The sequence below is a fragment of the Nelumbo nucifera genome, chromosome 4 (genome assembly GCF_055504915.1).
Source record: "Nelumbo nucifera cultivar China Antique chromosome 4, China Antique-T2T, whole genome shotgun sequence".
Lineage (NCBI taxonomy): Eukaryota > Viridiplantae > Streptophyta > Magnoliopsida > Proteales > Nelumbonaceae > Nelumbo > Nelumbo nucifera.
The window spans coordinates 31,766,891-31,783,944 of NC_142652.1; the positions used below are offsets into that span (position 1 = coordinate 31,766,891).

The window sequence follows — 17,054 nt, forward strand, 5'->3', positions numbered from 1 at the left end:
GGTTAGTTTCTAAAGTTGTTATTCGGAACTGCATAAAGAAAGTAGCAAAGGATGTTTTAGGAGAATCTAAAAGGAAATGGAAAAGTGCTGAATAAACTTGGTGGTGGAACAAGATGTTCAAAATATAATTAGTTTAAATGAGCATGTTATAAATACTGGCAAGAATCTAAAAATAGAGAAAACTTGGAAAAATATTATACCATAAGAAAGTTAAAAAGAATGAAAGTGAAGTTAAATTTAAGGCATTCAGTGATCCAAACCCATGATTGTAAGTTAACGGAAACATAAGGCAAGGCAGCAAGGCTGCCCAGGGACTTTTGGGGTGCTGGGCACTTACATTATTTTATATAACTGCATTTTTTATCATCAATCAGTAAGCTGCCAAGTTACCAATAAAAAAAACCATCACCATTTTGGCCTTCTTTTTCCTTGTATAAAATTTCATTAAGGATTCTATTCATACCTAAGGTGCATTTCTCACGTTTGGAATCTATTATCAGATATGCTTATCTATATGTTGAAGAAACGCTGATAGATTATCCTTACTTTATGGGGTGTTTAAACTGAATTTGACTCTTTTTTTTTTCTCTCCAGGTACAGCTTGGCAATCAAACCAAGCATGAAGATTTAAGTGATGATAATTTACACATACACAAGTTTCAAATTGGTGAGAATGTCTCAAAGAAGGATAAGATTAAGTTCCTTGTTAACACAGTAAGTGTGAATTCTGAAGTTTTTCCTTTGAATTGGTAAATTGTGAAGTTTCTTATTTCTTCCTTCTTTAAATATAAGGTGTAAATTGTATGAAGGCCATTACCCACTATTGGTCCCATTTATCTGGGATCTTGGGACTGGATTCAGACCTAACCTTTGGCTTTTTGCATAGAGTGGCCACTCTCAGACTTGGACATGCATTCTCACGCTTGTCAGCCTGAGGTTTACCATTCCATCAAGCAATGACCCCCGAGGCGTAAATTGTATATGTAAATTATTTTCAGAAGCTGAGGTTGATGAACTTATTCAGATCTCAATGCATACAAAATGGAAGGACTCCTTTTATAAATATTGATAAAAAAAGTCTTTGTATAAACTTTTGGAATTGTAAAAGAAAGACATAATGTGTGGATAGACTAAAAAAAACCATAAAATGTTTCATAACAGTGAACAAAGTAAATTACTATGCTCTTACTAATAAAATGTATACTATAATTAACCAAGTTGTTGCTCCAAATAGTTAATTTGTATCACTTTAAATCTAAAACCATAAGCATTCTCCATAAATGATGCCTTACATTACAAATGGAGATGCAGCTTCTTTTGCTTTCCATTAACGTAGATCTCAATGTATATAAAATGGAAGAACTATTTGTGTAAACATTGATAAAAAAAAAGGAAATGTTTGTGTAAACAAAATAAATACATAATGTATGACTTTAGGAAAAAGCCAGAAAATGTTTCATAGAGTGAATCCAGTAACAATCTCTACTCATAACTTTGGTTCAGAAAAAAACCCTTAAAAATAATGATTATGGCATGTTCAGCATATATTTTGAAGGTTAATCCCCATATTTTATTCTTGGTTTGTTGGCAAAGTTTAATTTGATAAGTAACAATGTAAGGTATTGTGTATCAATTGTATGTTGTAACTAAAAAAAATATTGCATGTTGCAAGTTGTAACTGCACGATCCATATCCAAGTTTCTGACAATGATAACCTGAATTGTCAAATTTGACTGCAATAAATAGAATGCAAGAGATATCGAAGATCTCCAGCCCATATGATTCTCATCCACCAGTTCCAAGGGTCATGTCCTTGGCTTGTTTACAAGTGGATTGTGTATTTTGTTTCATTTTTGGTATTTACTGTAATGCGTCACAATTCAAAATTTCAGATTGGAAAACAAAGGCCTTATTCTTTGGGCATGGGGATCATTATCCCCACAGATCACTTTTGTTTTGTTTTGTTTTTTTTTTTTTTTTACTCTTATCGCACTCTATAATATACATGTTTGCCATATGTGGCTCTTTATATCCTTATGCCCATATATGGTGCTTAAAAAGCAAAATGCATAGATTAAAAAGGGAAATAAAAACCAAAGTCAGCCTAATGCAAAAATATATTTATTGAAAAATGACATCTTCTGCATCATCTGATAATAGGTTTTTCAAATATTTTTGGAGCTGATGTTAGATATAAATATTATTATTACATGTTTTTTCTGATAGGCTCTTCTATTTGTTAGAGGAAGCATTTTAACTGATGTATGATTTTGTTTCCGAAAAGTGTCTCTAGATGCTAGTTTTGGGTATGATGTTCCATTGATCGACAAACCCTCTCTTGATAGAGATTTGGTCTGAAAAGATTTTTCTATAATTGATGAAGAGATCCTTTTTTTTTATAAAGAGAAAATAAATTAGTGAACTAAAATACATCCTTACGGACTGTGTTTTGTTTTAATCATTTGAAACCCGCTTTTTTGGGGGGTCTTGATAATTTTACTTTTACATCTTTCTTTTTCTCAATAAATATTCAATTACCAAACCCAAAAATGTTGCATCAATTAACAGATAATTTGTTAGTGGTACATTTTTATTGGATATGTATAATTTCAATGTATCTGTATATACTCTATTGACTTGAGGTGTTAGTGGTTTGAATCCAATATCTACCCACATTTCTGTTTCTATTGCTGGTCTCATTAGTATATTTTATTGAGAAACCCCAAAATATTGCAGCTTTCTGACCTCAAGGATTCTAAAGAAGCAATTTATGGTGCTCTTGATGCATGGGTTGCATGGGAGCGAAACTTTCCTATTGCATCACTTAAACAAGTACTATTGGCTCTTGAAAAGGAGCAACAGTGGCATAGAGTCATTCAGGTACTTGGCATTTCTCTTTGTAGTTCTCCACTGCATGTCTGTTACTTGAATACTTTTTTTTTGATAAATGAATAATGATTCTACTAATGGTAAGAAAGGAAGTGTACATTCACCCTAAGAGGAGGCATGAGGTGTTACCTCCCCTGGAGGTGAGAGCATAAACAAACTTTTAACAGAATACAATCATAGAGTAGCAGAAAATAATTCAACCCTTGAGACCCCTTGTTTTTCCAAAGAACCAGCCCTGGCATTTGCCGATCTGCTGACCCACTGATAGGTGACTAACATATTCCTTGTGAGCCAATTAACTTTCTTAAGAAGATCCCTATAGCCCCATAGAACTGTTTCTGGACTCGACAACCAACCCACTACCACCTTAGAATCTCCCTCAACTATCAGATTTTCCACTCCTAGTTGGTTTGCAACCTGTATTCCTTGCACCGCAACCAGTATCTCAGCCCTTGTTGAATTGCCAACTCGCACTGGTCTTGAAAATAGGGATAGGATGTTTCTATCCTTATCTTTTAAGATCCCTCCTATACCCGAAGGCCCTAGGTTGCCTAGACCGCTTCCATCAAAGTTCTACTTTACCACACCCTCTCTAGGAGGTCTCCACTCTATCTGTAACCTATTCTTTTTGGGAGCTGTGGAGGCCACCTCTGCCCAACTTTTCTAGAGATCATCAAAAGAATAACCTCTGAACAAATCTGAAGTTTTTAGCCAATGAATTGTTCTTGTCAAAATGCACTTCTTTACTTTATCGATACTTCTTTTCTTTCTTTGAATATTCTAAAATTCCTTTCCTCCCAAATAATCCGCAAAATGGTTGCTCTGATGTACTTCCACATTAGTTTCCCTCTCCTTGTTGGCTGCCCAAAAGTAGATGGATCAAAAAGCAAGTTTACTTCAGAGGGCAAGATCCGCTTGCACCTAAACAACATAAAGGCCCAATTCCAAATATTATCAGCAAAAGCACAAGAAAATAGCAAATGGTGGTAATCCTCATTACGAGCTTTACACAAAATACACCAGTTTGGGGATATACAAGGAAATGGTCTCTTCTTTTATAGGTTATATCCATAGTATTGATCTTACCATAAAAGGCTTCCCAGTAGAAAACAACTACTTTAGGGGGAATGGGCCTTGACCAGATTTCTTTGACAGGGAACTCCAAAGAGAGAGGGGCATAGCAGAGGGACTTGAGATAAGAAGCAAAAGTAAAGGAACCATTAGGAGTTAGAGTCCAAATTCTTCTATCGGGTTTAGAGAGGTCCAAACAAACAAAGTCCAAAAGAAGCAAAAGCTCAGAGACACAAGCAGATTCCCCATCCCTTAAACCTCTATGAAACCTAAAATTCCAATTCAAAGTCAAGGGGAGAACTGGGGGAGAAAGACATCTTGAAACGTGGTCCTTTTTAAAGAGGGAGATAGAGTACAAGGAGGGGAAGCGATCTTTTAGAGGTCGAGAGCCCACTCAAATATCTTCCCAGAAAAGAACAAAATTACCAGAGTAGACATCATACCTTACATACCTGAGGAAATTAGGGAGGGTGCTTGAAATGGCCTTCCAAGGGGTTGTGAGTGAAGCCCATCAAGATACCCTTGCATCCCAACCAGTCTCAGAACAGCCATGAATGCTAGCCACTACCTCATGCCATAACCTCTCTCTTTCCAAGGGCCACCTCCAAAGCCACTTACCTATAAGAGCTTCGTTCTTCCTAGCTATCTGTCCTAGCCCTAACCCCCCTTCTTTTTTAATTCGGCTCACTACTTCCCAGCTGATCAAATGATCCTTTTTTTTCCTTCCACTGGCTCCCATAGGAAGTCCCTCATCAATTTTTCAATCCTCTTAGCTTCCCTGTTAGGTATCCTAAATGCTGACAGAAAGTAGATTGGCAGATTGGCAAGTGTAGCTTTTATTAAAGTCACTCTGCCCCCTAAAGAAATGTAGTTCCTCCTTCAAGCCGCCAATCTTTTCTCAAACTTTTCCCCCACGGGGTTCAAAAATCGACTTTGATCTATACCAGTTTGTTATTAAGTCCCTCTCCCCCCCCATCCAATATTTGTTTGCATGTTTCCATTACATGCAATGGGTAACTCTAAGACACAAGCAACTACATCATCTGTCATAATGTATGATTATGCATGATTTTAGTCCTAGAGTCATTTAAAGAGCTTTTTTAGGCATAAAAACTGGTTAAGGTGAAGGTTACATCTAACCTGGGGTTACTTTATGGATAGTTTCAAGCATCAATTGAAGCTGGAGGCCCTGCATCCAGGTAAGCAAATGCCTGGAGATGTGATTCAGTCCAATAAAATCAGAAAATAAATCTCAGATTATAGAGAGAAAAGAGAGAGAAATAGAAGAGAAACAGTAGTGAAGAAGAGGAAGAAGATGAAGAAGGGAGAAGGAAAAGATGCTTCAATGTTTCTCTCCTTACTCGACTAATCTTTTATTAATCTAATCTTGATAGAAACAATTATAATACTGCCCTTAATGGGGTGGCCAGCTCATAAACATGACTTAAAAGAAGTAAAAAGATGATTAATAGGCCCATAAGGACAAGGCCCATTAACAAGCATAACAAATAAGAGAAGATAAAGAACACAATAAGGCACTAGGGCCCATTCGGCCCAATCTCTCTACACCTGGTTTTGCAAAGTGACCTCCTTAAACATTTGTCATGTCTCGAGTGTTGGAAGTTGAAGGACAAGGTATGTAAATTCCATTACCCGTCAATTTTTAAAATCCTAGTAGGTGTAGCTAGGACTTCGGAAAAAGTGATGAGGGACTTTCTATGGGAGCCAGGGGAGGAGAAAAAGGATCATAGGGTGAGATGGGATTTGGTGACTACAAGTAAAAATTTTGGAGGGTTGGGTATTGGAAACATCCAGAAAAGAAATGTGGCTCTTTTAGGAAAATGGTTGTGGAGGCTTCCTTTGGAGAAGAACAACCTATGGGCCAAGGTAATTGTCAATATTCATGGGCTTGTGGCAAATGACTGGGATGCTAGAATATTGGCTAGGGGCTACGAGAGCCTCCCCCTGGAAGGCAATTCAAGCTATCCTACCTTTGTTCTTGCCTTGGATCAGGTATGATTTGTGTTCTGGTGATCATATTAAATCCTGGGAACATCATGGTTGGGGACTCCCCTCTGAAAGATCAATTTCCTTCTTTGTTTTCCCTCTCCAACTACAAAAATGAATTTGTTTCTTCTTTTCTAGTTCCTTCCATTTCCAGATCTGGGTATGGGTGGGACTTGGGCCTCAAATGAGCTGTTAGGGATACCGAGTTAAACAACTTATGAGTGTTGATTGATATTCTTGATAAAACTTTCCTAGACCCTGATAACTTTGATAGCCGAATTTTGGACCCCTTTGCCCTCTAGTATGTTCTCTCGTACCTTTTTTTTTTTTCAGATCCTTAACTCAACCTACTAATAGTGGTGGACATTCTTTCCCTGTGAAAGAGGTTTGAAATAGGCCTATTCCTCCTAGGGTTGGGAGTCTATGCTGGGAAGTCTTCTTTGAAAGAATCAATTCATGTGACTTGCTTCAAAGAAAGAGACCTAACAACTGCTTATCCTCTCATTGGTGCATTCTCTGTAAGGCTGATGGTGAGACCAGTTGTGACTGATTAGTCTCTTGCACTTTTACTGAAAGTATTTGGCTCTGGTTTCTTTCTTGGTTTGGGTGCAGGTGGTTCCCTCCATCGAATGTGCAAAGCTTATTTGCCTCTACAGCTTTTAGTTGGCCAAAGAAGAGAGGTCAGGTAATGTAGATATGTGTAAGGGCTGCAATAATTTGGACCATTTGGGAAGAAAGGAACTCAAGGCTATTTTCAGATAAAGAGAGAAGCAGAGAAGCTGTCATTGAGGTGCGCAACTAATGGGTTTGTAAAACCGAGTTTTGATGGGAGTAGTGTTGGAAACCCAGGGCAATTGGGTAATTGGTAGAGTTTTTCGGGATGAGGAAAGAAATATAATCGCTCTGTTCTCAGGTCCAATTTGGGTGCGCAATTCATTGAAGGAACTGAACATTAGAAAGTTGTGGAAGGGGCTAAGAGAGCAAAGGAACTGAACATTAGAAAGTTGATTATCGAGGGAGACTCAAAGCTGGTGGTGGACTGGATAAAGAAGAAAACCAATGGTTTTTGGAACTACAACAACGAAAGGAAGCAGTTCAAATGGCTAACAAAAGACATTGAAGTCAAGGTGTCTTGGGTCAGAAGAAGTTCCAACTTCTTTGCTGATGGGCTAGCAAAGCAAGGGGTGAATAGAACCTCCTTTTTTTGGGCTCAATTGTAATCATTTCTTCTCATTGTTGTGGCTTTGGTTAGTTCCATGAGGGTGGTATAAGAAAGTTTATCCCCCTCTGCATTGTACTTGGCTCTTTCTTCTAATAAAGTTTACTCGTTATGATAAAAAAAAAGGTATGCAAATTCCTTAACTATTTCAGACTTAATTCTCAAACACCCCAACCATCAAAATGTTCACCAAACAGCCAACATCATTGTTATGATTACTTATGCACAGTCACTGACACCATTCCATCAGAACTGGTCGCTTTTAGGAGAAATGATCAGATTGTCCAAGTTCTTTAATTTATGGTTTAATGGCAAGGGTGACAAGCATGAAAAAACTGGTTTAAGTCTGAGAGTAGCCAGGGTGACGAGCATGAAAAAACTGGTTTAAGTCTGAGAGTGGCCACTTTGTGCAAGAAAATGCTAAAGATTATGTCCATATCCAGTCCACCCCTCCAAAGAACCCAGATAGCTGGGACCAACATTGGGTAATGGCCTTTTTTCGGAGCCATTGATTGGTGTAGTCAAGGTTCAAAATTTAGATACATACCGTATAATATCGGTAGCTCCCTGAAAGTCGAAACCTCAAATAAGGAGTGTTTTGAAATTTGGCCACTTTCAGGGGGCAGGCAAGCCTAAAATCGACCCCTTGAAACAATATTGAAAAAAAAACTAAAAAAAGTTATGAAGTATCGAAATACCCGATATGCCTGTTCGTGCATATTGGATGTATTGATACTTAAAACCATTGGTGTAGTGGTAAAATTTCATGCTGACAAGCATGAGAAAGTAGGTTCGAGTCTGAGAGTGGCCACTTGTTAAATTTTTTGGTGTTATGGTAAAATCTTGGGCAGGAAATTGTGTGAACACATGTTCTTTTCCAAGAGGTTAAGTTCATATTTCCAGTCCACCCCTCCCAAGATCCTAGACAGAAGGGACCAACATTGGGGAATGGCTTTTTTTATTCTCTTTCTTAAAGTATCTATTTGATAAATTGTGATGTCCATATATGGATACCAACACAGACATGAATACCAGAAATGGAGATACAACTCTCCATTACATAAGATCCTGGTGATAGTTACAGGGGTGGTGTCCCATTAAGTATACTTATATCATGGCATCATGCTTTTATATGTAGTTTTTGAAGCTAAATGCCATCTCTAAATTACTTTCTAAATTTAATTAAACTTCAAAGTAAAAATAAAGAAAATTGATAGCCTGATTGGCTAAAAGCACTGCATTACATAGTGTCCATGCAGTATCTGTTGTTGTTTTAGGTATATATCATGCCCAACACTGGTATGCTATGCATGTATAGGTAACTAGATATCATGTGATAAATTTGATGTGTGTAAATTCTTATTTAGTTAATTGCATATAACTTAGAAAAGAAAGAAGAAACCACTAGAGTAACCTGAATTGACGTAAAAGATGTTATCTACTAGTCTTGAGGTCCTCTTTTAATTTTACCATTAATAAGTAAGTTAACTGTATAAGATATGAAAGATATACCCGGTTAAGTGGAACAAATGAAGGCAATAGACATAATTTTCAAGGTGCCAAAGTGAACCTAGGTGACAAGGGAGCACTTAGTTGCCTAGGTGCCCGCCTCAGTGTCGCTTAGTATCTCAGAATAGAAAGAAAACAAGAGGCTGTGAGCCCCTATCATATGACAGGGTAAGCTCCTGTCATATGATTATTTGCCCCAAAGTCAATGATCCAAACATGAGACTGAGACAATAACCAAAAAACTCGCCAAATCAGCCAATAGCAAAAAAGGTAAGGAAATAGCGAAGGATACAATTCATAAAAAAAATAGTGAAGGATACCGGTTGTTTTATTTTTTCATCCATAGATGCAGAAGGTTCACCCTTAACAGAGGAATCACCCTTGGTAGAGGAAATGCTAGTGGTTTGTCCCTTAGTCATCTAATACTCACGTGGCTGGTTCTTTTGAGCACCCTTAGATGGTCTAACTAAACAATTTGGAATGATATGACCTTGTTGCTTACAAAAAGTGAAAACATTCCTTTTCTTGCAGTGAGAAGGAATGTGTCTAAACCCCTTGCACTCGTAACACTGAGTTTTGAGAAATCCTTAGCACTTGACTTTTCACTTCCTTGAACAATAAAAGTAGTGTCAGCCCCAACAGTTAGGAGTCTAGTCTCCTCCCTCGTAGTTCACCCATCATTGAATCCAAATCTGGAAGAGTTCCTCTAGTCAAAACATTAGACCTAATTATCTCATATTCAAGTCTAAGTCTTCACCTTTCTTTTCTCAAAATGTTGTTGGAGATACTTACACATTCTACAGTGTTTGAAGGATCTATATGGACAAGTTCATATTCTGCCAACAAGTCAAGAAAAATGGCATAGTATTCCTAAATCTTCCTGTCTCCCTGACAATAAGTAAAAATCTCAAACTCAATCCGATACTGTCTTGACATATTAGATTAGTGGTAAACTTTCTTCAAGTATGCATACATCTCATAGGCAGTTTGCATTCTCCTCATGGATACTACAATATGAGATACTATTGAACTAAATATCCAGGAAACTATTTTCCCATTATCCAACTTCCATTATGAATAAGCCTTGTATCATTTTCATCCAGTTTAGTAACTTTTCCATTCAAATATCCTCCCAGACCTTTTCCTTCAACAAAGAAATCAAATCGGAACTTCCACATGTTGTAGTTAGTTTTGTCAAACTTCACAGGAATGACAATAGGCTGATTGGATCAGCCGATTTGAAGAAATCAAAAGAATACTAACCTTCTGGCATCTTTTCCAACAAAAAAAACCTATCACTTTCGGCTGATTAGAACAACCTTCAAACGGACTTCAAACAGGGCTTGATGATAGTCAAAAGACTTCCCAAAAAATCCTTTTAACAACCAAAGAATCAAATTGAATCAATAGCCGGTAGAATTCCCGATAGGTACCCTGTACTTTAGGCCGGGTGCCAATTTAGTACCCGAACTTTAAAACGCGACAATCTAGTACCCGAACTTTCATTTTGCGACAATCTAGTACCCGGCGTTAACCAGCTATTAAATAGCATGACAAAAATGCCCTTCAAGTGTAAACTCCCAGGGCTGCACGACACGTTGACTGCAACAAGTTGAAATGCGGTAGCAGTGGCAGCAAGGGTGGTGCTACTCCTTTCCCTGCACCGGGAGCAATGACATGCCGCAACCCCCACCGCCAAGTTCGGCCCACTCGCCTAGATTCTTCAAGCCTCCTCCGCCATAGTCAACCATGTCGAAAGGAGCGCCACCGAAGACAAAGCATCCTATTATTACCACAACCTCCATCTCCACATCCAACTAACCAGACTAAGCAAAAGCCTCCTATTAGACATTACCTTCCATCACCACCAACCCATCATTATCCTTACGCATCACCACCACCACCACCAACTCATCATTCTGGTTATGCCTCACCTCCTCCCCATCTTCTCCTCCAACCCATCACCTTTATACACCACCATCGCCACCTCCACCACATATTGGGGTGCCGCCACCAACCCATCATTATACAACGCCTCCACCCCTAGAAGAATTCTACCCACCTCCAACCAGTGCTCCGCCACCACAAGTTTCTATTTCTCTCTCACCTCCATTTGGGTGCATCATAGAATCACCTCCTTTGTCACCAAGTCATGCTTCTCGACCACCATCACCACCACCAGAAGCCTGGCCCGAGTTGCCTTATGTAACCGGTGAACATGGGAGTAAGTAGGATTCTGGAAGTGATTTCAAATTGCCGAGATCAGCTAGGATCGATCCGTTGAATTCGTTTGTTACCGAAGAGAACAAGCCTCTTCAACGAATCGAGGACAATAGCTTACCCAGCTTCTCTTTTAAGCAGAAGCCGCAAATGCCACCTGGATTGTTTTTGTAAGGATGGTCACTGCACTGCATCCCCTCCCTTGTGTCGTCCACTGCTCCTCCACCACCACCACCCTTGTCCATCACTATCATCTTAATCCCAATCTCGGCAGCTAAAACACTACCGCCAGTACAACTCCAGTAAACATATTGTAAGCCACGTTGAACTGCTCCAAGCTCTTCATCTACCCAATGGTGGGCGGAAGCAGGCCTTGGGGATGTAACCGCTGAGGTTGTTGTTGGACAACAAGATGACAGAGATGGGGGAGTTTTCGAGGTTGTTCAAAATGCCAAATCGGAAGCGGTTGTTCAAGTCCTTATCAAAGAGCCAGATCCGCAAAAATGGTATCTGGGAAGATGCCGCAGAAACGGTTGGAGTTGAGGTGGAAAAGAGCCGGTCAGCCAGATCCGTTAAGATGCCAAGCTTGGGTATGAGATACCCAGCAATGTCAGTGTGGTTGAGATCGATGTCGGAGACTTATTGTTTATGGTGTAAGTTGCTAAGGCAACAGGGAGCCACCTACGCACTCAGCCATTGCTGCAAGCATTCTTCGGTGCGGCGAAGAACGTTTGGTTGGTGGTGGATGGAGGCTTCACCTCCATCAAGAGATTTGGGTTCCTAGAACCTGATCTTCATTTTCTTGAGAAAGAAGATGATGAATAGTGTGTTTGGGCTCTATTTCATTTTCTTGAGAAAGAAGATGATGAATAGTGTCCAAGGGTAATTTTGACATTTTTAAGTCTTAAATCGCACATGAGGTCACGTGATATACATAACTGACGGTTCATTAATGGTAGGTACTAGATTGTCGCAAAATGAAAGTTTAGGTACTAGTTTGTCGCGTTTTAAAGTTCAGGTACTAAATTGGCACTTGGCCTAAAGTACAGGGCACCTATCGGGAGTTTTCCCAAAAAAAATAAGACTATTAGTACAACAGGGACTATAGTACTACAATACATCAAGAGTCTCGACACGTCCAACACCTCTAACCACAGCCATAGCTGACCTATCCCCATGAGTAGTAGCAATGACATTTGTACTCATTGGAGGAGCTCTCCTAACTTGAGAAAATACATTTATCATAGGGAGTTCACTGCTTCCTAAATTTGTGCTTGAATAGGTTCGAACTCTACCTTGAGTCCAAACAAAAACCTTGCCATTATCAGATGATCATGATCCTATTGTTGCCTTGCTAAATTAAGTGTAAGTAGGGGTGTCAATGAACCGGTTTTGGGTTGGACCCTGTCCAAATCAAAATCAATTTGAACATCTTAGATGGACCAACAAAATATATTGAATTGGACCAGTCCAGAGTTAATGGTCCAAAGTATTTATTGCATTGGATTGGACCTGATCCATCCATAATGGATTTATATTGGATTGGGTCAGATTAAGCCAATATCTGATCCATTGATAGAAGATAAGAGTATAAGTGTCAATGGACCAGATTCGGATTGGAACAAATCTAAATTAAAACCAATTTGAGCAGATTGGACGGTCCAAACATTGAATTGGACCAGTCCAAAATGGTCTAAAATATTCATCAGATTGGATTGGACCTTGTCCATTTGTAAGACTTATATTGGACCGGATTGGATTGGACCAAATCTGGTCCAGTCGACACCCCTAAGTGTAAGGGGCTGATTATTCATCTAATTCTGAATATTTTTGAGAGTGGAATGGTACTTTACGCTTTCACCTTCTTGCTGTAATTGGAAGTAATCTCGATAAAGTTAATAAATTCGGGGAACATTTTTTGTCCTGAATACAACTATTTACAGTGATTCCATATATCCTTTATTGTGTCTAAGAACTTAAGATTGGTACTAATCTTGACCTCCATACTGTTCCATAACCAGGTCAATTATTTGGGCATTTTCCAGTATCCATTCACTGTACTTAGATGAGGTTGAATCTGGTTTGTCTTCAAGGATATATTTGTCTGTCATTAGCAGTGAAAAAAACCTCAACTGAGTTTGACCAAGGGGCATAATTCTCTCCATTTAGTTTAATAGAAGTCATTTGTCCTATGAACATTGATGAACTGATAACCAGTCCAGATTTAGCCTCACCACTTGGATGTTGTCATTGCCAAAGACTCTGATTGACACAAGCTCCAAGAATATTGCTGGCTGAAACAAACACCTTCAATTCAAGGAAACGCTACAAGACTGCTACTGCTGATAACAATATCACTTACTCAAATAAAAACATAGACCTATTACCAAAAAAATAAAAATAAAAACATAGACCAAGATTCTCACAGCCCCAAACACAAAACATACCATTCATATCAACCAAAAAACAGCACGGGTTTAAGGACCTGCCTTGTTGGAAACCTTCTTTGAATTCTCAATAGAGGGTGCTCAATCACAAACACACCACCACCATACATAGCCACAAGATGTGGCCATAAACAACTGAAACCAAGGCTGAGAAAAACCCCTACCTGCTGTGATTCAAGAAATATGAGAGAGATTACGACAAAATAATAAGAGACAACACTTGAAACCTTAATTGTCCTCTTGAGTCTTCCCTAAATATGCTATGATACCATGTGAATAGTATCAGTTATTAGAGAGGAAGAGAAGAATAAAGAATGAGAATAGAGAAGAGGAGAAGAGAACTGGAAATCAAACTGACCTAGGGAGAGAAAAAGAAGAGAATCAATCCCCAGTCCTGTCAACTAACAGAGTACTTAAGGTGCAAAAAAAGGAGAGGTAAACTCAAAATCTTAAACAAAGTTACAATTATTCCCCCGATCACAATAATAGTGTCCTTATAACAAAGATTAAAATGACATAATTGTCCAGCTGCTCAAATACTTAAAGAATAAAGAGCAATTCCAACACCCCTCACACCATAAGGTGCTTCTCTACCTTCCTTGGAGCCCAGTGTAACAGCTGAGGCTCTTTTTTATTTTTTATTTTTTTATCTCAGCTGCTTAGTATATATGCAGAAGTGATGTTACAGAAAAATAGTCTAGTATTCAGAAATTTTGTCTGGAGCTTTCTACTTGATTCAGACTTGGGTTATCTATGAGCCTAGCTTCTCCCATACCCAGCAAAAATGGAAAAATAAGGAAAAGAGAAAAAGAGTAATCATCTAGAAAATAACCCGGTACCAGTGGAATTCATGTAAAAAATTGTGATACAGATAAGGGACCTTGGTTATGAAGGGAATGATGTAGAGGTCTACCCTTTTAATTACTATTTCAATATGCCTGATTCTGAGCTGTCTAATTGCATTATCTACTTGTGCTTAACTATGCCTTTTGGGACTCTGCAGGTTATAAAATGGATGTTAAGCAAAGGCCAAGGGAACACATTGGGAACATATAGACAGTTGATACGTGCTCTAGATATGGACCACAGGGCAGAAGAAGCACACAACTTTTGGATGAAGAAAATTGGTACTGATCTACATTCAGTACCATGGCAATTATGCAGTCTGATGATATCTATATATTATCGGAATAACATGCTGGATAGGCTTGTAAAGGTACTCGTATTGCACTATCTTGTGTAAGGATATCTGAGTTGTACATTTCATTTTCCTTTCCTCATCATTGAAATGCTTCTTTGTCTGCAACCTGCATTTCCAAGAAAAATGATTTTTGTTTCATTTTCCTTTTATGGTCATAGCGGCTAAAGAATAATCATAAATGATATTTAAAATTCACTCAAACAACCAAGACAAAGGAGTTGCTTTAGTTAGTACTTCCTAGCCTCTTAAGGCAATTGGGTTTAGTTGAAAATTAGAAAAAAAATGTATTAATGTATCCAAATGAGAGAAGGAAAGAAAATAGAAAAGAAAGGGAGAAAGAAAAGAAAAGAAAGATTTTTTTTAGGAGAGTGTTGAGCCATTGCATCCTCTCTACTGTTTTCTCTACCTTTCAGGAAAAAAATAAAAGAGATCAAAGGGAAAATTTACACTCTTTGCCTTAACTTTTGATTTCCTATGTTATTCAAACTAAGAAATGAACTTTATTTTAGATTTTTTTTTCCTTCTTCCATTTTTCTTACATCAAAGTGCAACATAAATTTCTGAGTTTATGCTTATGCTTCTCAGTTTTTTTAATCTATAAAGTGAATTCAATTGGCAACTTAGTAAGGTTTTAAGGTCTTGAGATTAATGTACAACAAAATTTGAAATTTTATAAAGACCATAGATTTAAAAAAAAAGGGCTATTACCCAATATTTGGGAGGACTGGATACAGACCTGAGTTTTGGCATTTTTTGCACAAAGTTGCTGCTCTCAGATTTGAACCTGTGTTCTTATGCATCTGTCCAATATTTTACCATTACACCAATTTTTTTTCACAAAGATCATAGGTTTCTGCAAAATATTTAGTCTTATTACTTTAATGTCTGCTATTTTTATATACAATTATGATGTATGCTAACAATTAAAAAAAATTATGATGTATAGGTTCAAAGTAGATAAGCCCTATGCCAAACAAATAACTCATTAGTGCGGATAAAATTAGAGTTAAGGATAATTTGGTGAAATTCTTTGATTACGGTGATAGAATATTCCCAAGACTTAAATGTTTCTGTTGGTATAAGTTACAGGGTTCTGAATGATTTGGGTTTGGATGATGCTAAGTCAGTTAAAGAATATCTAGCCCAGGGAAATCCTCAATCTGCTAAAATGGGGAATGGAGATACAGTACAAGCTAATATCAAGAGATCAAGGAGCAGAAGTTTGGTTGAGCTTTCAAGATTGTTTGGTGGTGGGATGGAAGTTTTTTTTTGATAGATAACATTGGTGGTGGGATGCAGTTAGGTTCATCTGTCCTGTTGTCTGCTTTAAGGTTCTATTTGGTGGCTTTTGTGCTCATGTTGGAATCATGGGGGTGGGAATCTCAGTGCATTGGGCCCTTTTTTTTCCTGTAAGGTTGGTTTAGATGTCTTAACTTGAGAGGCTTCACCTCGTAACTTTGGAGGTTGTGTTAGGGTTTGTGATTGATCTGAGTCTCTCTTGCCTGATTCATGTATATTTTATTGCAGTAATGTTTCTTTTATTGCTTTTGTTTTCATTGATTTTTTCTTCTCCTAAAATAGATAACTATGGAAGTATATTAAAGGAGAAAAAGGAAGAAGGTAGACAAGAGGCATACAGGGGCAAAAACCTAAAGCAAAAAAGTAGCAAAAGAAATTACCATGCCTTGCAAACCAAAAACTTTTCATGGAACTTTAATAAGTGCATCCCAACAAGAAAGAAGAAATATTGAGCCAATAAACAAGAGCATCCAATAAAGACTTCATCAACAAGCAGTTCGTTACACTCTTACTTTGTTGACAATAAATCCTTCAGAAATATCTACACTATCTTCAGAAATTGGACTTAGTTGGACTCCAAGTGCTAATCACCTGGTGGATGGCTTGGCAAAATCTGGGGTACATGGAAATTTCTTTTATTGGGGTACAATACCAATACAAGTGAAAGGGGGGAGGGGGTTAGCTAAGACTAGCTAATTGAAGATGGGTGCATGGCACTTTAAATTGTAATGTAATTCTTTTCTATAAAGTAATAGAATTTGTTGTTTCCAATAGGCAATCCACCTCACTTTGTCAGCAACCAATCCTCAAAACTGTCATGGACTTTACTGCCAACACACCAGGCAAGGCAACAACCATAGTGTCTCTACAATCATCAAATAGTGCTCCCTTCCTCCTTAGTTTGGGCACAGTGTCCCCAACTCTTAGTCATCAGCCCAATAGGACCCCAACAATGATCTGAAACAAAATGTTCCAGTCAGAAAATCCTTTCCTCCCCTTGGATGTTGACATTTAGCATAAGGTATTCATCCATATAAGGGTGCTTTCTCCTCTAAAACTCACTTTTGCTCAACTTAAGCATCCATTGCTGCTAGCATCAATTACCTCTACTATGATCCCTAGTACCAGCTTTAGCTAAATTTATGATTTTTTTTTTAATTGAAAATGTTTTCATTAATCAAGAGAAATAAGA

General features: G+C 38.1%; 1 protein-coding gene across 8 annotated transcripts in view; it reads left to right on the forward strand.

Annotated features, from left to right (window-relative positions):
* Window positions 1-17,054, forward strand: part of LOC104609925 (PPR containing-like protein) — a 34,809-nt gene that overhangs the window by 15,816 nt on the left and 1,939 nt on the right. For all 8 annotated transcript variants that reach the window (XM_010276355.3, XM_010276356.3, XM_010276359.3 and 5 more), the window contains 3 exons: window positions 595-714; window positions 2,737-2,880; window positions 14,366-14,578. In XM_010276355.3, coding sequence (XP_010274657.1) covers window positions 595-714; window positions 2,737-2,880; window positions 14,366-14,578 — 477 coding nt within the window. The remainder of the gene's footprint in view (window positions 1-594; window positions 715-2,736; window positions 2,881-14,365; window positions 14,579-17,054) is intronic.